The 17,544-nt window shown below is 40.8% G+C and overlaps 1 protein-coding gene across 1 annotated transcript in view; it reads left to right on the top strand.

Annotated features, from left to right (window-relative positions):
- Positions 1–17,544, top strand: part of ADCY5 (adenylate cyclase 5) — a 185,380-nt gene that overhangs the window by 88,075 nt on the left and 79,761 nt on the right. The window contains exon 2 of the mRNA XM_072341188.1: positions 17,125–17,274. Within this exon, the coding sequence (XP_072197289.1) occupies positions 17,125–17,274 (150 nt within the window). The remainder of the gene's footprint in view (positions 1–17,124; positions 17,275–17,544) is intronic.

A 17,544-nucleotide genomic window follows, 5' to 3' on the forward strand; every position in this document is an offset into this window, starting at 1 on the left:
GATTGAAGCCTTTGGACTTAATGGCAATAGCACATCGGAGAAGGTACTTTAAAAGGGGTTAGACTTGTCTTCTGCAAGTGCTGAACTTGATGAGGAGCTGAGCCTGGTACCAGGATCTGTGGAAAAGGAGGGACGGGAGCCGCGTATTGGTGGTTCGAACTGGCGTGTATTGGTAGTATTTGTAAGGTCACGTCTTGCAAACGTGGGCTCTGTGTATTCACTTTGCCAACAGCTTTTGTCATACATGAGGGCATTTGGGCAACCGTGTTGGAAACTGCTCCATATCTTAGTTTTCTTCCTTCTTTTTAATGTTGTAATACATCTGAGGGAGAATCACAACAGAACTTGAGACCTCAAAATCACTGTGACTGCAGGAGTCAGCACTTAGAGGCAGCTTCGCCTCTGGTCACGGCATCAGGTTCCTTTTGAAGCCTTTGAAGGCATCAGTGCTGTAGGGGAAGAGAGTGCTGTGTTGTTTCTTTAAAAAGAAACATGGTTCAGTTATATTTGCAGCTGAGTTTTTAATGGCTGAGAATTAAAGCGTGTTTCGTTTGGCCTTTGTTTTTAGTGCATTTTTCTCCCCTTAGGGGGACTCAGAGCTGTGGTACATCTTGAAACATAGCAGGCAGCAGCGTGATGACTTAGACTTCATCAGCTTAGTCCTCATTGCCCTGTTCACACCTTGGGCTCCCAGCCTCCCTAGTTCACTGGCTGGGCACCTCTGCATGCACTGTGCCTCTGCTCACATGGCAACAAGTGGTTTGTGGCTGCCTTTGTGGCTTGGAGTGAACTGAAGTAAACTTTGAGCGTTGGCCCTGGAGACCATCATTTCTAATCAGCTCCTATTAAATTACTATGAATCTGATAAAGAGAAAGAAGCTCAGTTTAAAAAGGCGCAGATAGGCACTTAATGTGATTTAACGTTCATCTAAATAGTTTAGCTGCTTATCTGCACATCTGGCCTAAATACTTGTGCAAATCTGACCTGTACTGAATTTTAACCATATTGGCACTGAAAGGAGAGGAGGTAGGTGGTGCAGTTAATAGGTTGCAGCTTGTTTCCCAGTTGTTTCTGGGGCCATCAGCCTTTCTGCTGAGTACAACCAGGGGTACCCAGAGAGCAGCGGTGGTGGCTAGCAAAATGCTTTACAAGGCAAATTCATAGAATCATCATAGAATCATATGAGTTGGAAGGGACCCTTAAAGGCCTTCTCAACTCCCCAGCAATAAGCAGGGATCCCTACAGCTCCATCATGTGCTCAGCGCCCATCCAGCCTGACCTTGAGTGTCTCTGAGGATGGGGCATCCACCACCTCTCTGGGCAACTTGTGCATGTAACTTACCACCCTTATCATGGAAAACTTCCATTTACCTGATCTACAACCTATCAGAAGGCTTTCATGGTTAAGAACTTCAAGTGATCAATAATATTTTGCTTAGTTTTTCCTGTATGGCTGTTCTTGTGGAGATGAAGACATAGGAGGAATTAGTGGATGTTTTTGCTAAAGCATTGGGTAATATGGTACTTGAGAAATCTGTATGCAAATCCTGACTTTGCCTTTGGTTTCTTGTGTGACCTTGGAGAGATTCTTTGGTCACTCTTTATATATGAGACAGGAGGGTAGTATCTCTCATTTGCAAGGGTGTTAAAACAATTAGCCTGTAAATACTTGAGGGGCAATGGAGGAGTCAATATGTTATCATCACACTTGTATACTGCTGTAAAGAAGGAAGCTTAAAACCAAAAGATTTTTCTTACCTCTCCTGACATTCTGACAGTTCATATCACCCATCTGTGTTAGTACAGCATCAGTATCAGCTCCTTGCACTGGGAGCCTGCGTGGGATGGTGTCCTTGGGTAGCTGGGTCTGGGTTTGGTTTTGCTGGTTTTTAATTATCAAGTCACAGGTGGAAAAGCTTGCAACATAGATTTTGTCTGAATATTCCCATGCTTTCTGCATGTGTTTTACTTCCGCCTTTTCACCTGTCTGTCAGTTTTCCCTCTGAACAAGTGCAGTAGGGAGTAGTAGAACATTTCTGCTCTGTAAGGTATTTCCCATCCTTCCCCTTGCATTCCGTGCCTGGGAAGATAGTGGCCTGCAGCGGATTCCCTGCAACATCTGCGTTATTGCATACACATGCTTGTGACACTTCAATAGTAGCTGTCAGATAACATTAACGTATTGCTGCTACAAATAAATCAGCAGGGCTACAAGTGAAGAAGTGAGCGAATGAGGAAGGACAGTCTCATCCGCCGCTATCAGACAAGCGTTGTCTGCTCACTTCACCACTGAAATCGCTGGCTAAATAAAGATGTGCTTAGGATGGTTAGCCAGACCTCAGCCAGAAGCATTCTTTCCTGGGGATACACAGAGAGCTTCATGTATCAGTTATTTAAAGTGTGAGGAATAAGCCTGCTGAGATACCCCTGAAGACCCTCCCCACCCTTTTTCTTTTTAACTCCTCTATTTGTGAGTTACAGACAGGAGTGATCTCTTGAAAAAGATATACAGTGTTTGGGGTGCACTGAGGGCATGACTGCAGCAGCAGAGTCCCACATCTCATGGTTTCTCTTAGGTGATTTAGCATGGCTGCTGTGGCAAAAGATGGCTTAAGGCTGTAAAGAATGGGCAGCGACTTCCTGCTGTGGATGGATGTGCAGGCAGACCCTGAAGCCCCAAATCCCTGGCTGGCCTTCAGACCTTTTCTCCAGGAGAGCTGTAGCTGGTCAAGCTCGCCACCAGAAATCACTGTCTGAGGGTAAACACAGTTAAGCTGAAATTCCTCCCACAGAATTACAGCCCCAATTATTTATCAGTTTCCTGCCGCTGAAGGATATCTGTTTTATGGCTCTCCTTACACCTTGGAAAGGTCTGTTAACTTGATACTGCTTACAAAAGGAGCTTTTATCCTCTAGTACAGGTGTTTCCAAACTCATGAGTGCAAATTGCCCCTGGAATATTACCCTCCTACTGCTCATAGAAATCCTGGGAGTATTTCTTGCATTTGAACACCCTGTGAGAAAACCAGCCACTTTTAACTTGCTTACAGCTTGCGTTGTGGTACACTTCATGCTCCGACTCTTTAGACACTGCAGTCACATTGGCAGTAGATGTTTGGCATTTGATAGCTGACATAATGGGACTGGAAAATTACCGTGTTGGTTCTCCTTCTTTTAACGCTTGTTGACATAGCTTTATTAGTGTGATAGACTACAAGGAAATATAGATTGTAAACTTAACGTATACCAGACCACTGCCTGGTGCCTGAAAAGCATTCAAGTGTCACTTTGAGTGACTCGGTGATTCAGAAAAGTCCTTTGCAAGCTTAAAAATTTAGTAAGTTTCAATAAATGTAAAACAAAAAAGAGAGAAGACTTCTTGCAGAAGCAATTGCTTTTAACGTGTGAAGGTGGGAAATTATTTCTTGTGGATGCAGGTGTGGAAAGTAGCATCAAGTGCTTTATTTTTTTTCATTTATACATGATTGTCGTGTTCTTAAAATTCTCTCCATGACAAGTCTTTTGTGTTTCCTTAAACTGGTGAAGGGTTTATTATGCTGAATTTGACAGGTTAATGATCAAGTAGGGAATCGCATAACTCTTGTTAGCGCAGTTTCTGATGGTACAAAATTAACTCTATCCTTTCTAAAACCAGAGGTTAAATCTCAGGTTCTGATATAGGGGAGGGATTGTAGTGGATAAGTACCAAGAAACCTGAGTAAGAGCAATACGTGCTGATTCCCTATTTAAATGTTGTGTAGTAGAAGAGACATAAACCCTCACGCTGATGATTATAAGTCAGTGCCCAACTCATGGGATTTTGGAGGAGTGTTGTGTAGGGGGCAGGTTATTTTAGTGATAGGTTGGCCAAGAAACATCTTTCTTTCAAGTGTTGGAGTTTTGCCTGTCTGTCAGATGTAAAGGTGCGTGGTGGTTTGTAAGACTGAGCCTGTTCAAAGTGGACTGCCACCCTTCATTAGGTCGTTAGCTTCCACTATTAAGTGATGGTTTGAATGGAAATATCTGTTATTTGGGCAGCATCATGAGGGAAACAATATCGACAGCGGTACCAACGCACCATTGCTAATAATAAGCAAGAAAGCAATAAGGTAGAAATCAAAATAGAGGCAAGTGCTTTGGCCAGCATTGGTCTAGACTGTGTGTGTGATTTTGAGTGCTGAAGACCTTACAGCCTGTTTCCAGGCTTCATGCTCTGGATATGTATTTTAATAACATTTATTTTTTTTCTGCTCAAGCAGAGCAAAGCCAGGAGAACAAGCTGTTCTTCTGGAATCCTGTAGTTCATTTATTCCCAGTAGATTCCAGTGGGAAATAAAATCAACAGCCTCTCCACTTCTCAACACTGACCCTCGCTGCGTTTGCTAATACCTCTCGGTGTCTGTCTCTATCAAATCTTGGGGTGTAATTGCTAGACCAGAACATACGCAGGAGAACAAGAACCAAGTTTTCGGAGGTTCAAAAAAGAACGTGAATCACATTGGATTTTGCATGCTCAAAGACTGTACTTTAGGTGCAGCTCATTTGTTTAAACAGCTTTTAAAAATCAAACTTTTTATAGGGGTAGATTAAGCTCCTAAAAACACATCGTCAAAGCATCTTATTGAACCCATGACAGCTCTACACCTGAAAGTCTTTGAGTATGTGGGCACAGGTGCCAAAAATTGATTTCCCTCTGGGGCCAGAGGAAAAAAGAAATGTTTTAAATCTCCTGGTTGAATTTGCATTTGACTTTCCTAACGCTTCATGCTGCTTAAATGGATTAGTGGCTGAGTCTTGCAGCACAGGAGATGGAGAGTATTTCCAGTGTGCGCACTTTAAAAATGCACAAAATGGTTTTAATTCCGCTGTTGCTGAGCAATTAAAAGTGGGTTCTGTAACACACAGCTAGAAGTGGAGGTAACAGCCAAATGACAGAAGGGAAAGGTCAATTTATCAAAATGAAAGTGGAAAGGGACGTTGTCTAATAATAACTGATGAACAGAAGGTCTCCTCGAAGTGCTAAAATTGTGGCTGAACCTTAATCCTAGAGGCCTGGATTGTAATTCCATTTTCTGAAGGCCTTGCCAAATAAAGAAGAACTCAAACTGTATTTAGGTAGGAAGAAAAGAAATCAACTGGGGCGGCTACAGACCGGAGCAGGATGTGCTGTAAGGGAAGTATATGGAAAAAAAAAGTTATTTTCAGAAACACGATGGTTTCTTCAAAAGATAAAACCTGTACATGGAGTTGTCACATCCATCTTTCCCCTGTTACCATATTCAGAAGGTTGAAGGCCTCTTGATTCTGATAAATAGCTAGAATGAATTTCTGCAAAGGACTCCATTATTTAGAAATGAGCAATGTCTGTTCAATTCACTGGCAATTTAAAACAAAGCAAATAAGAAAACAAAACAAAAAGCCAGTCCACCCTCCAATTCTGTCTGCTTTCCTGTATAGACAGAAGTAAAATATCATATAAAGCAAAATCAAAGCTTTGGTCATTTAACAAATTCTGTTCTGTGCGAATAAAGTACTTGTAATAGTATCAGTATTTTATGAGTCTTACCAAAATTGCTTGACTTCATGAGGTGGAAAAGAGAGAAAAATAATCGTATGTTTATTGGTTCTCTGAAGACCCACATGCCCATCATGTTGTGGAGATGGATGACAGCACTTGCAGGTAACACCTCTGTTCATCACAAGCTGTTTGGTGGTAGAACTGCTCTTGCTCTCCTATGGTAGACTTGTGCTCCTGGTTGAAAAATACTGTGGACGTGCCCTTGGTATGTACTGAGGACGCTAGTACAGCCAGTAGTCCAGGGCTATTGTCCCTTTGCCTAAATACTTTCTCACAAAAGGGTAAATTTCCATTCTGTCCATTGCCTTGCTGTGCCTTCTTGTGTTGCATTCTCTACCAAATAGTCAAGCATTTGGCATGAAAACATGAAGCCAAATAGTTTACAGGAACCAAAGGTATTTAATTGCTTAGTGCTTGCTGTAGATGGATTATATGAGTTATGTCAGGGAACGCTGAAGTACACAAATAGAAGCCTAACATACCTAGATAAGGAAACGTGTAACCTATGTTCTTTTTTAATTGTGAGATGGTTGTTTGATACAGCTGCTAAAGGCCAAGTGGCCAAAAAAGGGCCGTGATTGAACATGTTTTGGGTGAAACTTAACTGTGGTCAGAATGAGGCATTTCTGCAGAGCTGGGGGAAAAAAATGGGATGTCATGGCATAGGATTGTTCACCTCCCCTAAGGGGCTGTTATTGTTTTCCATGTATGGAGTCTTTGGCTGTTTCCAGACACTTAGCTGATAGGTATACTTGAGCATGCTTTCCATCCGCATTCAGACAGAGGAGCAGTGGTTTTCTCCCTAAAGCTGTTACTGCTGGTGCATCTTTTGTCCCTTTGATACTGGAGCTGATATTTTGTACTCAGACTCAGAAAAGGAGTAGAGCTGAGAAGGCAGCTTGCAAGAAGGTGCTTCTAAATCAACCAACTTTTTCACTAACCAGCATCGTCTATATAGGCTTCTACTTCTAGAGATATTTTATGATACATACAGTTGTGGACTTAGGACTCTTTAGGTCTTTTTTTCACTACTCTTCCCATAAAACCACCCTTCTCACAATGCTTGGAGTGGAAAGAGGAGTGAGAAGTCACCCAATATTGTATTTCTTATCCCACTGTTTTAAATCTCAAGTTCCCTTCCTTAATTCCTGTGGGTAGATAACTTCTGGAATTTAATTTCCTGTTGCTTAGAACTGATGTGTGCATAGTTTGATGTAATCACGATTAGATTCTAGCATCTGACCTATATGCAGTGGGAGGAAGCACTGGGAAGGTAAACGCCCTCCTTGGAGTCCACGTCCTGGATATTAACTTGTATCAACCAGATATTGACAGTCCAGTAAAACTTAGCACTAATTTTCCAACTAGTTTCTGTCTGAAAGCAGCACAGCTTGTTCTGAACTAATTAAACAGCCATTTGTTGGAGAGATCTGTTTGGTGCCAGTAATCAGATGTATCAATATTACTCTGTAAAAATGGTATTTTAAGGGCAAACCGAAGCTGTGAAGTTGAGCACTCACAATAGGAGATGCAGCATATTTCTTAATGAGGATTGATTGAAACTGGTAAAAATTGGCCTGTGAGCTGATGAACTTTATTCAGCATTCAGGTGGCCTCTGCAGCATTGATTCTGTTCCCTTGGTTAAGGCAGTCCCAGGACAAACTGTTTAATGTCTGTGTGTTCTCTTTCCATTCCTTACCGGACCTGACTTTTACCATCCATCCGCTTTTTCTTCTGTTTACTTATTTTAGGAGCTCTCAGCAGGATGCATATTAGGATGTGTTTGGGCCTTCTGTATAGCAGATGATGTATCAGTTAACGTTGCAATCTGTCAAGGACCACCTGCTTTGCCTTTGAAGGGATATCTCCTGTTTGCTTACTATTGGTGATCATAAAGCACTAAGAAGTGTTTGATGAGCAGAGATCTTGGAGATTAATTCCAAATCATTTTCTCTAGTTCTATCTGTCTTAAGTTGATAGAGTTAACTGATAAGAATAGAGAGCTGGCTCCAGTACCTTTATCCTATCAGGAGCTACTTAGTCACTCCCTATGGGATTTAAGCCGGCAAGTATATCGCATTACAGTTGCACAGCAAAGAAACAATTTATGTTTTCAAGCTACAGTCTTGGTACTGATTACACACTAAAATAGTTTTGCACCATCTTGTAACATTTTTTTTTTCCAAATTATCATCATCTCTTAATAAATCCTTTGTTTTTATATGCCTCTCATTTCCCAGACATGAAGGCAATAACTGCACCTCATTTTCAGTAGGTAGGAAAACCTCTCTCAGCTGTTTTATACCTTTTAAAGTGATTATTTGCCCAGTAATCTTAACAGATTTGAAGCATTTTTCATGAAATCATTTTGTTTTCAAGTATACTAGTAAATCTCCAGATGATACAAGCGACGATTTGTGAAAGGGTTATCAGGCAAAACTAACTGCACAGGTGCTGTGTTCTTGGAAATGAAAAATGTTAATGCAAAACCATGTCTAAATAGCTATGCTGTGCTAAATAGCACAGCTATGCTGTGGTGCAGCAGATGCCGATGACAGGGAGAGGAGATTGCAAACTAATTTGTTCATGATCATTATTGTGCACTTCAGGAATAGGAAGGGTCTCTTTGGGATATATTAAGAAAGGTATCGTATGTAATATGAAACGAGGAAATATGGCAATTAGATACCATCTAAACTCCAATCCTATTGTTACATCAATTTTTGTATACTGTATTTAAGAGGTGAGCAGGGAATGAACTACACAGACCATGGGATTTCTTCAGTTCTTTGCTTTCATGCTGTCATGTTACAAAATATTTTGAAACTAAAAAAAACCAAAAAGTCTTTCCTATTTTTTTTTCTCTATTTCTTCCTCAAATTAGGTTACTTTAAATCTTCCTAATTCACTTTTCTTTTCAAAGTCCATTTCTGTGGTGTGCAGTATCCTCTTGGGGGAGGTCAATATGACATTAGGTCTATTTTAAGTTCACCTCAGAAAACTTGTTCAGCTGCATAATCTCTGGTAATAATCTTTGGGAGAATAGAAGGACATGCTCAAATACAGATTCAGAATTTTCCACTAGCTAAAGGAATTTGGATTTCTTTTCTTCATATCCTGCCCAGTTCTCAACAGACACAGCTTATTTCATTTGTCCGAATTCAAAGACTCTCCCAACTTGTGCATCTTGGTCTCAATGAGGTTGATTTGTTTGTTTCAGTTAAGCATTTGAATTTTTGCAGTATCATAATACCAATATTTTCACTATATTCTTTGCAAACGACAGCAAGAAAGGTTTACAGTCTTAACATAAGTAGCCTCTGGCTATAGCATATCCCAGTGCAAGAATCCAGCTGCTTGCCATTTGGTAATGCTTAAGGAAATCAGCGATACGGTCTTGTGGTATGGGACTTGGAGAATGTATTCAGTACATATGCTTTGAAAGTACATCTTGACATTTTTTCCTTCAGATGTCACAGAACAATTTAAAACGTGCCTTGTGCTGTGAAAAGTACATCTAGTAGCAAAGGAGCGCCGCGTTGTTGGAGCTATGAGACAATAATGAGGTTTATCTTGATTTACTTAGGAATATTCATTTGGCTTGATCCTGGAGTTGTGAGGTTGTGTGTTTGCGTGTGCATTTGGCGACGTGAGAAGAAAATCCATACTAAGGAGAGTTATGGTACAAAGAAGGCCAAATAAAAGGCAGTGAGAGTGGAGTGTGGTGCAGGTCTAAATGCAGATGGAAGAGGGCCTGGATATAATGAGGTAACAACTGGCCAAATTGCGTTGTGTGATTTGTATTGCAAACAGTGCTAGTTGTAACCAGTGCTGTTAGATTGTCACGCGTTTCTTTTATAAGCTATTCTGAAGGGTCTTTTGGAGCTTCCCTCTAAAATCTGTTGTTTTACTGTAGGCTTTTGACAGCCTTCCAGCTGTCCATTGTGCTCAAGCAAAATTGGGTTGAGAATTTGCCTGCTAACAGTTTTCTGCAGTGCTGGATGTCAGTCCGTTCAAAGATCAGTAAGCTCAACTGCTCGTGCAGCCAGGCAGTAAGATACAGCAATGAATCTCAACTCCTGTGTTCCACTCTCTCCAATCTTCTGTTTCTTCCACACAAACAAGCAAAACCAACCAGATTCACCTTCACCCTGAAAACATGAACTCAAGTGCCTGGGAAATAATGACTTTTGTATTTTACAGACCATATTTAGGGCACTCATTTCTTCCTGCTGAGTAGCTGGCGAATGTTCTGTTTTCCCAGATAAATAAGACTTTCATGTAACTGTATAAATATTTTTGTTTTCCCAGTGACTGGGAGGTGAAGTCTGGTGCTTAAAAGACCGTGGAAGATAAGGGGTGATGCACTGCCCATGTCTGAATATAGGGCTCCTAGAAACGTTCCCAGAAGCACTACGAAATGGGGTGTATGAGTATTTTTTCTCATAGCCATTGGAAGCAGCCATAGGTCTTGCAAAAGATACTTCTCTGTGAATTGTGTTTGCTAGCAGCTTGCAGGCTGACCGGCAAGACAGCACCATGTGCCAGGAGGGTGGAGAGGGAAAGCAGTGGCACTTGGAGGTGATTGAAGAACTGGGATGTCAAAAGGATGGGCTGCAGAGGTCTCTTGGTGGATATGTTGTAGGAAAGTACCACGTACACACTGATCCAAACAAAAAAAAGGTGCATTCTCAGTATGGATCCAACTCATTGTCAGGTACAAGTCATGCACAGTAAGAACAGGAGCTTTCGTCTGCTTCTGGGACCTCATAGAGGTGTTCTGAATGTTCGAGGTCCTCTCTGAAGAGCAAATCTTCTTCCCTGTGATGTTGTTCCTAGTGCAAGGCAGTGCTTCTTCCCCACTGGAATGTGCCACAACATAGAAGATCCCTGCTGGCATCATGGCAGAATTCCAGGGAAACAGCCCCAGAAATACCCCTTTTAGCAGGTGCTAGACGTGGTCAGGACAGTATATTCTTTTCCTTGATAACCAAAGGATTTTTTTGTTTTTGAAGGCAGCAATGAATGAGTAGAATTTATCAGTTTGATGTATAAATGTTTCCTCTTGAGCTGCTTACTAAAAATACATCTGTTTGTAATATTTTGTTCTTTAATTGGGATTAAACTTTTTAGTTGTAAAAACAAATCATAAATACAATCCTTTATGTTTCTGTACTTTGTGTGGAAACGAGATCATCAGTAGGAAGGAGTTTGTGGCAGGTTTGAAGTTACAGCAGCCAGTAAATGAATGGAAATCTTGTTGAGCAGGGTGTGAGATTAAAACCAAGACATTTTGCTCTCATCTGAGAGAATGGAAAACTATCAAAATCTAATTTTCCTTTATTCTTTATGAGGTGTGTTATGCAGCAAGACTTTACCTGCAGGTATGCATATAAAAAGTGATTTAGATATTAATGATTGATTCTAAAACAAGACTGTGAGGCAAGAAAATTGTTTGTCCTTCCCCTGGGAGAAGAAGAACATCACATATTGGGGTTGGAAAGGTGAGATGGTCGTGAAAATATACAGAACGGAAGGCTGCAGTGTCACATTTCTATTGACTTGAATTCTTGAGCAGAGATATTCATAAGTGGCAAGGAGGTTCTTTCAGTGATCTCAGGCATGGTACCACTAATTTGCCCTCGAGAGGTAACTTCATGCTGGTTATAGAGTCTAGTTGAAAGGCTGAAGTAGGCAACTTCTACTGCTTACCAGCTTCCCAAATGGAAGAAAATTTAGGGGGGGAATTTCTTTGTAGAAATTCTTTCTACAAAGAATTTTCTGTTGTTCCCAACTCTGAGTAGTTCTGCCAATTGAGAGCGTCGCTCTTCAATAAATTCTGCTGCATTAGGGATCATTAAATTGCTTTACGGCTTAGGGAAGCATTCGGATTTTTCAAGCTGGCTTCTTTAGTGCTGCTTACGCATAAAGTGTGCTTAGAGAAGGCTGGAGATGGTGGCCATGGTCTGTCTTCTGTTCTGCTTAAGATCCAAGTGAGTGCTGCACAGATTTGTTTTGAGACTCCACGTCTGAGTTACTTTTTCTTATTGCTGTTATTTTGAGAACTTGGTAAAAATATTTGTCACTTTTAACATAAGAACTCCTTCTGACTTCTTCTCCACTACTTTTTTACTGGCCAAACGTAGAGGAGGACCACATGATGGTTTAATTATCTCTCCAACGTAATCTGCAGCTTCTCTCTTTCTTAATACTCTGCTAGTTGTAGATTTGGGAAACAAAAGATGTTTGTTGTATATACAGCCTCAAATGCGCGAGTAATTTGATCTCGGAGCCAGCTGATGTTGTCTTTCATTTTGATTATCATTATGCCTTTGGCTCTGTAGCTGCTCCTTTGTTTTTCTTTTTTTTTTTTTTTTTTGAAATATTAGGATAGAAAGAAGCAATACAGGGTTATTAAGCTGTTTAGTGCTTTAAAATAGTGTCATAACAGGGTTTGTTTTCATAACACTTGTTTCTTAGTTTTTGAACTTCAGAGTTTATCCGTGCTTCCATTCTGAACTGCACACATAGGTGCTATAGAAATAGCTAGAGCTTTTGTATGCCACCCCTTTTTTGTTCTTATGCTCTGTTACAGGTAAGAATTAAAGATTTTATAACCATTACTTGGGTGTGTGGTTAAAAAATAAAAGGAACTGCCAAAAGTGAATCTAATTCCAGCCCTTATCATTAGTAGTTCATCCAATTTGATAACTCAATATACAACCACTGTTAAAAGTAGTCTAGAAACTGAGTTGTTCTCTGTTTTTAATCTAGCTGTTGTACCAATAATTGAGCACACTTAAGATTTCCTGTTGCGTGAGTACTGTGAGAGCTGGAAAGCAGAGGCAGGGCAGAGTAAAACTCCATAAAGATGGGATGCACAATTCGTTTCCTCTCGATAGTTTGCTGTGACGTTTTGATCCCAATGAAAGGCGCTTTCCTTCTTCTTTGTGACACTTTCACTGTCTCACGCTAAAAGTTCAAAATGTGAATGTTTGCAAAGTGGGACTTTGTGACAGTATCAAAATATGTTGATGTAAATGAAAAATAAATAAAAAAATATATTGCTGAGTTGCTTTATAAGCTATCAGAAAATGACCCAGCATTGTGATCTCAGAAAAGAAATAACTCTGAACCTCTGCAAGATAAGTTGACCAAAGCAGAGTAACCTGGTGGAAAGGAGAGGAAAAAGGAAAGGAGTCAAAAGGTATGATTATTGCAAGAAGTTATATTATTCAAAGCAACTTGGCCCATCTTTTCATGGTAGTAGTCAGCCTTGTTAGACCTGGCAGAGGAAAGGAAGTAATGAGTAACCTGAGCCATCAGGGTTCCTCCTCAGCCTTGCCTGAAATGCCCAAAATGTTAATTTTGTAGCAACAAAGCCAGGCCAGATTTAGTTCTCAATTTTGATTTTGTAATAGCAGGTTTTCGTAACTCCTAGAACGCGTGCAACTGAACTGCTTCCATTTCTCCTTTCTTTTTTCTTTCTTCAGTCGCTGAGGGAAAAATATAGAAAGCAGTTTCCTGCAAGGGGTTCAACAAAAGCATTGCGGTGCTCCAGGTGCGAGATAAATCCAAAGTGACAAGAAATGGTCTTGTCTGTTCTGTTGACTGAGATTGACCAATCTATAATTTCAGTGGAAGGAAGAAGTTGTGCCGGTTGTTTGAAGAGCCCTCCTAGTGCACAGCGTTTTGTTAGGTGCTGAATTGCCTTTAAACATCTCTGCCTCAGTAACATCAGAATAATAGCACTTTTCTGCCACACGCAGATGCTGTAGGAGTAAACATACCAGTTTATGAAACATTCAAATGCGATTTTAGTGCAGGCTGATTTAATAGTTTATCTAGGAGTTACATGTAAGTGAAATAGTCTTTTATCAACTATTATTTTCCAAAATTAGAAGGGCAGGAATCTTCTCAGACTATAGCTAGGCTCTGAAACAGACAACTGTATTTTCCCATTGCCTTGAACAGCTCTTCAACACAGATTGTCTGAAGTAGTTGCAATAATATCTTTCTACTTTTCAGGCAATGGAGCTTAAAGATTCAGTTTTCACTATCTACATCATCTCTTTCCTCCTGGGACTGAAGCTGGTTACCATAGCAAAATGGCGAGGAAGCCGATAAGCTAGTGGTACCATTTGGCAAACAGGGTACAAATTCATCTTATTAAGACAATGGGCTGTGAAAAAAATAAATAAATGAGGTTAGATATTTTCTTTCTCTGCTTTAATATGGTTTAAAATACTTGTGAAGAAAATGCTTGCGAATGCATACTGAACAAAATGATCTTGCCTCTGCGTTGCTGCAGATAGTAGGAGCTTCAGTTTTATACCTCTGCAGATCTTTGATACTCTTAATATTACACTCCAATTTCCCTCCCTGTGGTTCAGAGTGTTGCAAAGACGCCATACAGCTTCTAATTCACAGAATACATACAGGTGTCTATTTCTTTCCTCTTTAAAATTATGTTGCAATGTAGATTTTAGACAAAACACGGTCATCTGAGCCTGTCTTCTAAATTAGTCTGCAAAGTCCCTTGGGTTTGTGTAGAATGACATCAGTGAAAGCTTAAAAGTCAAGTTGCTTTGTTGTTTTACACACCTTATGAATAATGTTATGTTTGATAGTGTTTTTCACTCTGCATTGACGGAGTCGATCTTTGTGCATAATGACGTGCCTTGAGCTGTGCTGCTTGGTATCAAAGGGCTACTTCAGGGCAATGATGTCTTCACAATTTTTCCCTCTGGGGCTTTTTGTTGCCGCTGAGGTCTACCCATGGAATGATTGCTGTCAGGTCTGAGGTGTCACCTGTACTTGGTGCAAGAGTTGAGTCACTGTTTTGGGAAGTTTGCTTTGGGGTTGCACTAGCTGTAAGTGAAATGAGGCCTTGGTTTCTTGGGGTTAAAAAAGAAAGCTGGGTATTTACAGTCCTAAAAGGTCATATAGTCCACCACCCCTGCAATGAACAGGGACATTCACAGCTAGATCAGGTTGCCCGGTGCCTGATCCAGCCTGGCCTTGAACATAGCAGGGATGAGGCATCAACCACATCTCTGTGCAGCTTGTTCCAGTGCCTCACCACCCTCACTGTGAAAGACCTTTTCCTTATATCCAACCTAAATCTATGCTGTTATTCTATCGCAACAGACCCTGCTAAAGAATCTGTCCCTTTCTTCTCCGTAGTTCCCATTTAGATATTGAAGGGCCTCTATCAGGTCACCTCAGAGCCTTATCTTCTCCAGGCTGATGATTTCCTGAAAATCATCTCTGCGCTTGTCTTTTTCCATCCAAATACATCTAGCGTACTTATGCTGTTCTATGTGTTCTGACAAAGTTTTTGTTTACTGTAAAATTGTATAGCTCCAGTTGAGAGGGCTGGGGAGTCCTGCTGCAATCCAGCTGTGCAAATAATGCTGTTTAGTGTTAACCTGTTGGAACTGCTAATGACCATCTTGAACTTGGAGAAGCGTTGTTCACAGACTGCTAGTAATGCAGCCATACAGCAGGAATCTGAGTAACTCTCAGGAAAGTCCTTTTTCTGATTCATTTTTAAACTGTTTCTTCATGATAATGAACACCGGTGTTTTTGATACTTGGAGAGGGATTTTTCATCCTTCAGATCCTGCCTTTCTGCTTATTAGCAGAAACACCTATCGGATGCCCATGGGAGGCAGCAGTGGGTCAGGGTACCCGGCAACTGGCAGATGTCTGATCAGCTTCAAGAAGAGATGAAGGACCTCGGACCTGTCAGGATCTGGAAAGCCTTAGAAATTGCTGAGTGAGAACATAATAGCAAGGGTTTGTAAATGTGTGAATTTAGGATCAGGGCTTATTGCATGTTCATGTGTATGAACTGCGCCTTAGCCTTATCTCTGTCCTATGTGAGGACACTTAAGGTAAAGGGAGCAATCTGCAGGGGATGAGAAAGACTTTCCTCCTTGAAAACCAGTTATCTGCAGATAGATCTATCTGGTGTTGATGATAACCACCCACGGGTATCTATAACCTGCAAGCCGTTGTATTTTAGCATAGCACACAAGCGTGGGAACTTTCTGCAGGGACGCGGCCCAAAATGCAGCAGGATACCAGAGCTTTGTGTGTTGCCACCTACTGGCAGTCATCCGTAGAGAGAAGACCTTCAGCTGGTTGTAGCTTAACGTACTGCTTAATTTTGAGCTGAAAGACCAATTTTTCCTGCCTAAAACCTGTTTCGGGTCAGAGTTGTTACTAAAACAATTTCCAATGTCTTCATCGCTTGCATGTAGTCAGGGTGTTTGAGTAATCCCAGCAGACTTTCTGTTACTCTCAGGGATGCTGGTGGGTGATACAGGGGGGGCTCCTCTCCTCTCTGGTTTGGGGAGTCCTGAGCACCCACTGCCAGCTTGGTGCCCAAGTGATGCCCATAAGGATGCTGCCTTTCAGAGCCTGGTCCTGTGTTTTCAATGAAGGGACCACTCTGGAAAGTACTAGCAACAAAGGCAAAGGGTGTATTTGAACTATATTTGCTCTGTAGGGAATAGAATAAAGGTCTCTGTTTTAATTTAAGAGTCCTGTAAGTCTGAGAGTCTTTCTCCCCTAAAAGACATGAGTTTTGAATAAGTGTCCGCACAGGGAGATACAGTTTGTGCAGCTCTCCAGAAGTTACATTTTTACCTCTGTCAAGGGAAAATATTTATATGGTACTGTCAGAAGTAGTTTTTGAACACTATACATGAACCAAATGCCAGCAGCGGACATGTTTTATTTTTTCCTTTTTATTACAAAATGGTTAGGAAATAAGAGTTGCGACACTAGTTTGCAGCAAAAGTGATGTGACTGCTTTATTACAAAACATAATCCATGTGGAAGCAGAGGAGTGATGTTGCTTTTCCTTTAGACGTGTCCCGTCCAAATATGTGTCAGATGTAATAACCTTTTCTGTGGCCGTGTTCATAGAAATGTAGAAAATGTAATTTTTTTTTAACCTACTAACATACATTTTTGAGATGAACTACATAAAGAAAGGATTGCTCTTAAACCCTGTGAATACCAGCATTTTCCCTTCACTATTTTAAGCGCTGTTTTAAAATAGCAGTTATATATATCATTGGCGTGTTTTCAAGCCAGATATGTAAGTACGCAAATGTGGAAATATTTGTGTTCCTCTGTCTGCATGAGGCTTAACTGACTCGTAGCTGACGGAGTAATGTTGCATTTTTAGGTGCATTTTTGTTGCAGTAGTTCCAAGGTTTGGATTACCAAAGGTAGGACCATAGAATTGCTAATATATATAAATATATATATACACATTTTTTTTTAACCAGGGAAGTAGTACACAATTCTAAGAACATATATTTGAGGCCATATATAGAAGGCTTGTATTTGAAAACTAGAGAAGTGAAATAAATTGGAATTAAGAGCTTAAGGTTTACCCAGGGCTTGGATCAAAGAGGTGTGGATGGAATGGGCTGAGTTCTGGCTGCTGCTCTGTTACTAATGGCAGGTTTCCAAAGTGTAATCAAGTATTTTTCTCTTTGTTTTTTTTTTCCCCTTTTGTTGCAGCTGGTCTCCAATGTTCTCATCTTCTCCTGTACAAACATTGTAGGCGTGTGTACCCACTACCCAGCAGAGGTGTCCCAAAGACAGGCTTTCCAGGAGACCAGGGAATGCATACAAGCCAGGCTGCATTCTCAAAGGGAAAACCAGCAGCAGGTAAGAACAACAGTGGGAAATAAAAGATGGAACTGCTGAAATGCAATTAGCATGCAAATTGTTCCTCTAGGATTGCATTTGTAGGCCTCTTGCTTTATGACTGATACAAGCAAGAGGAGGCTGGTAGGGAAGGGCAGGATTTTTAAAGGCTTGAAAGAGAACCCAGGGAGCATTTCTTCCCCAATACACTGAACAATTTGTCCGCAGACATCAACAAATCCTGTGGTCTCTTCTCTGGGGATGAAAATCTCATAGTATGCAAAGAGTCTG

The sequence above is a fragment of the Excalfactoria chinensis genome, chromosome 7 (assembly GCF_039878825.1).
Source record: "Excalfactoria chinensis isolate bCotChi1 chromosome 7, bCotChi1.hap2, whole genome shotgun sequence".
In the NCBI taxonomy this organism is placed as follows: domain Eukaryota; kingdom Metazoa; phylum Chordata; class Aves; order Galliformes; family Phasianidae; genus Excalfactoria; species Excalfactoria chinensis.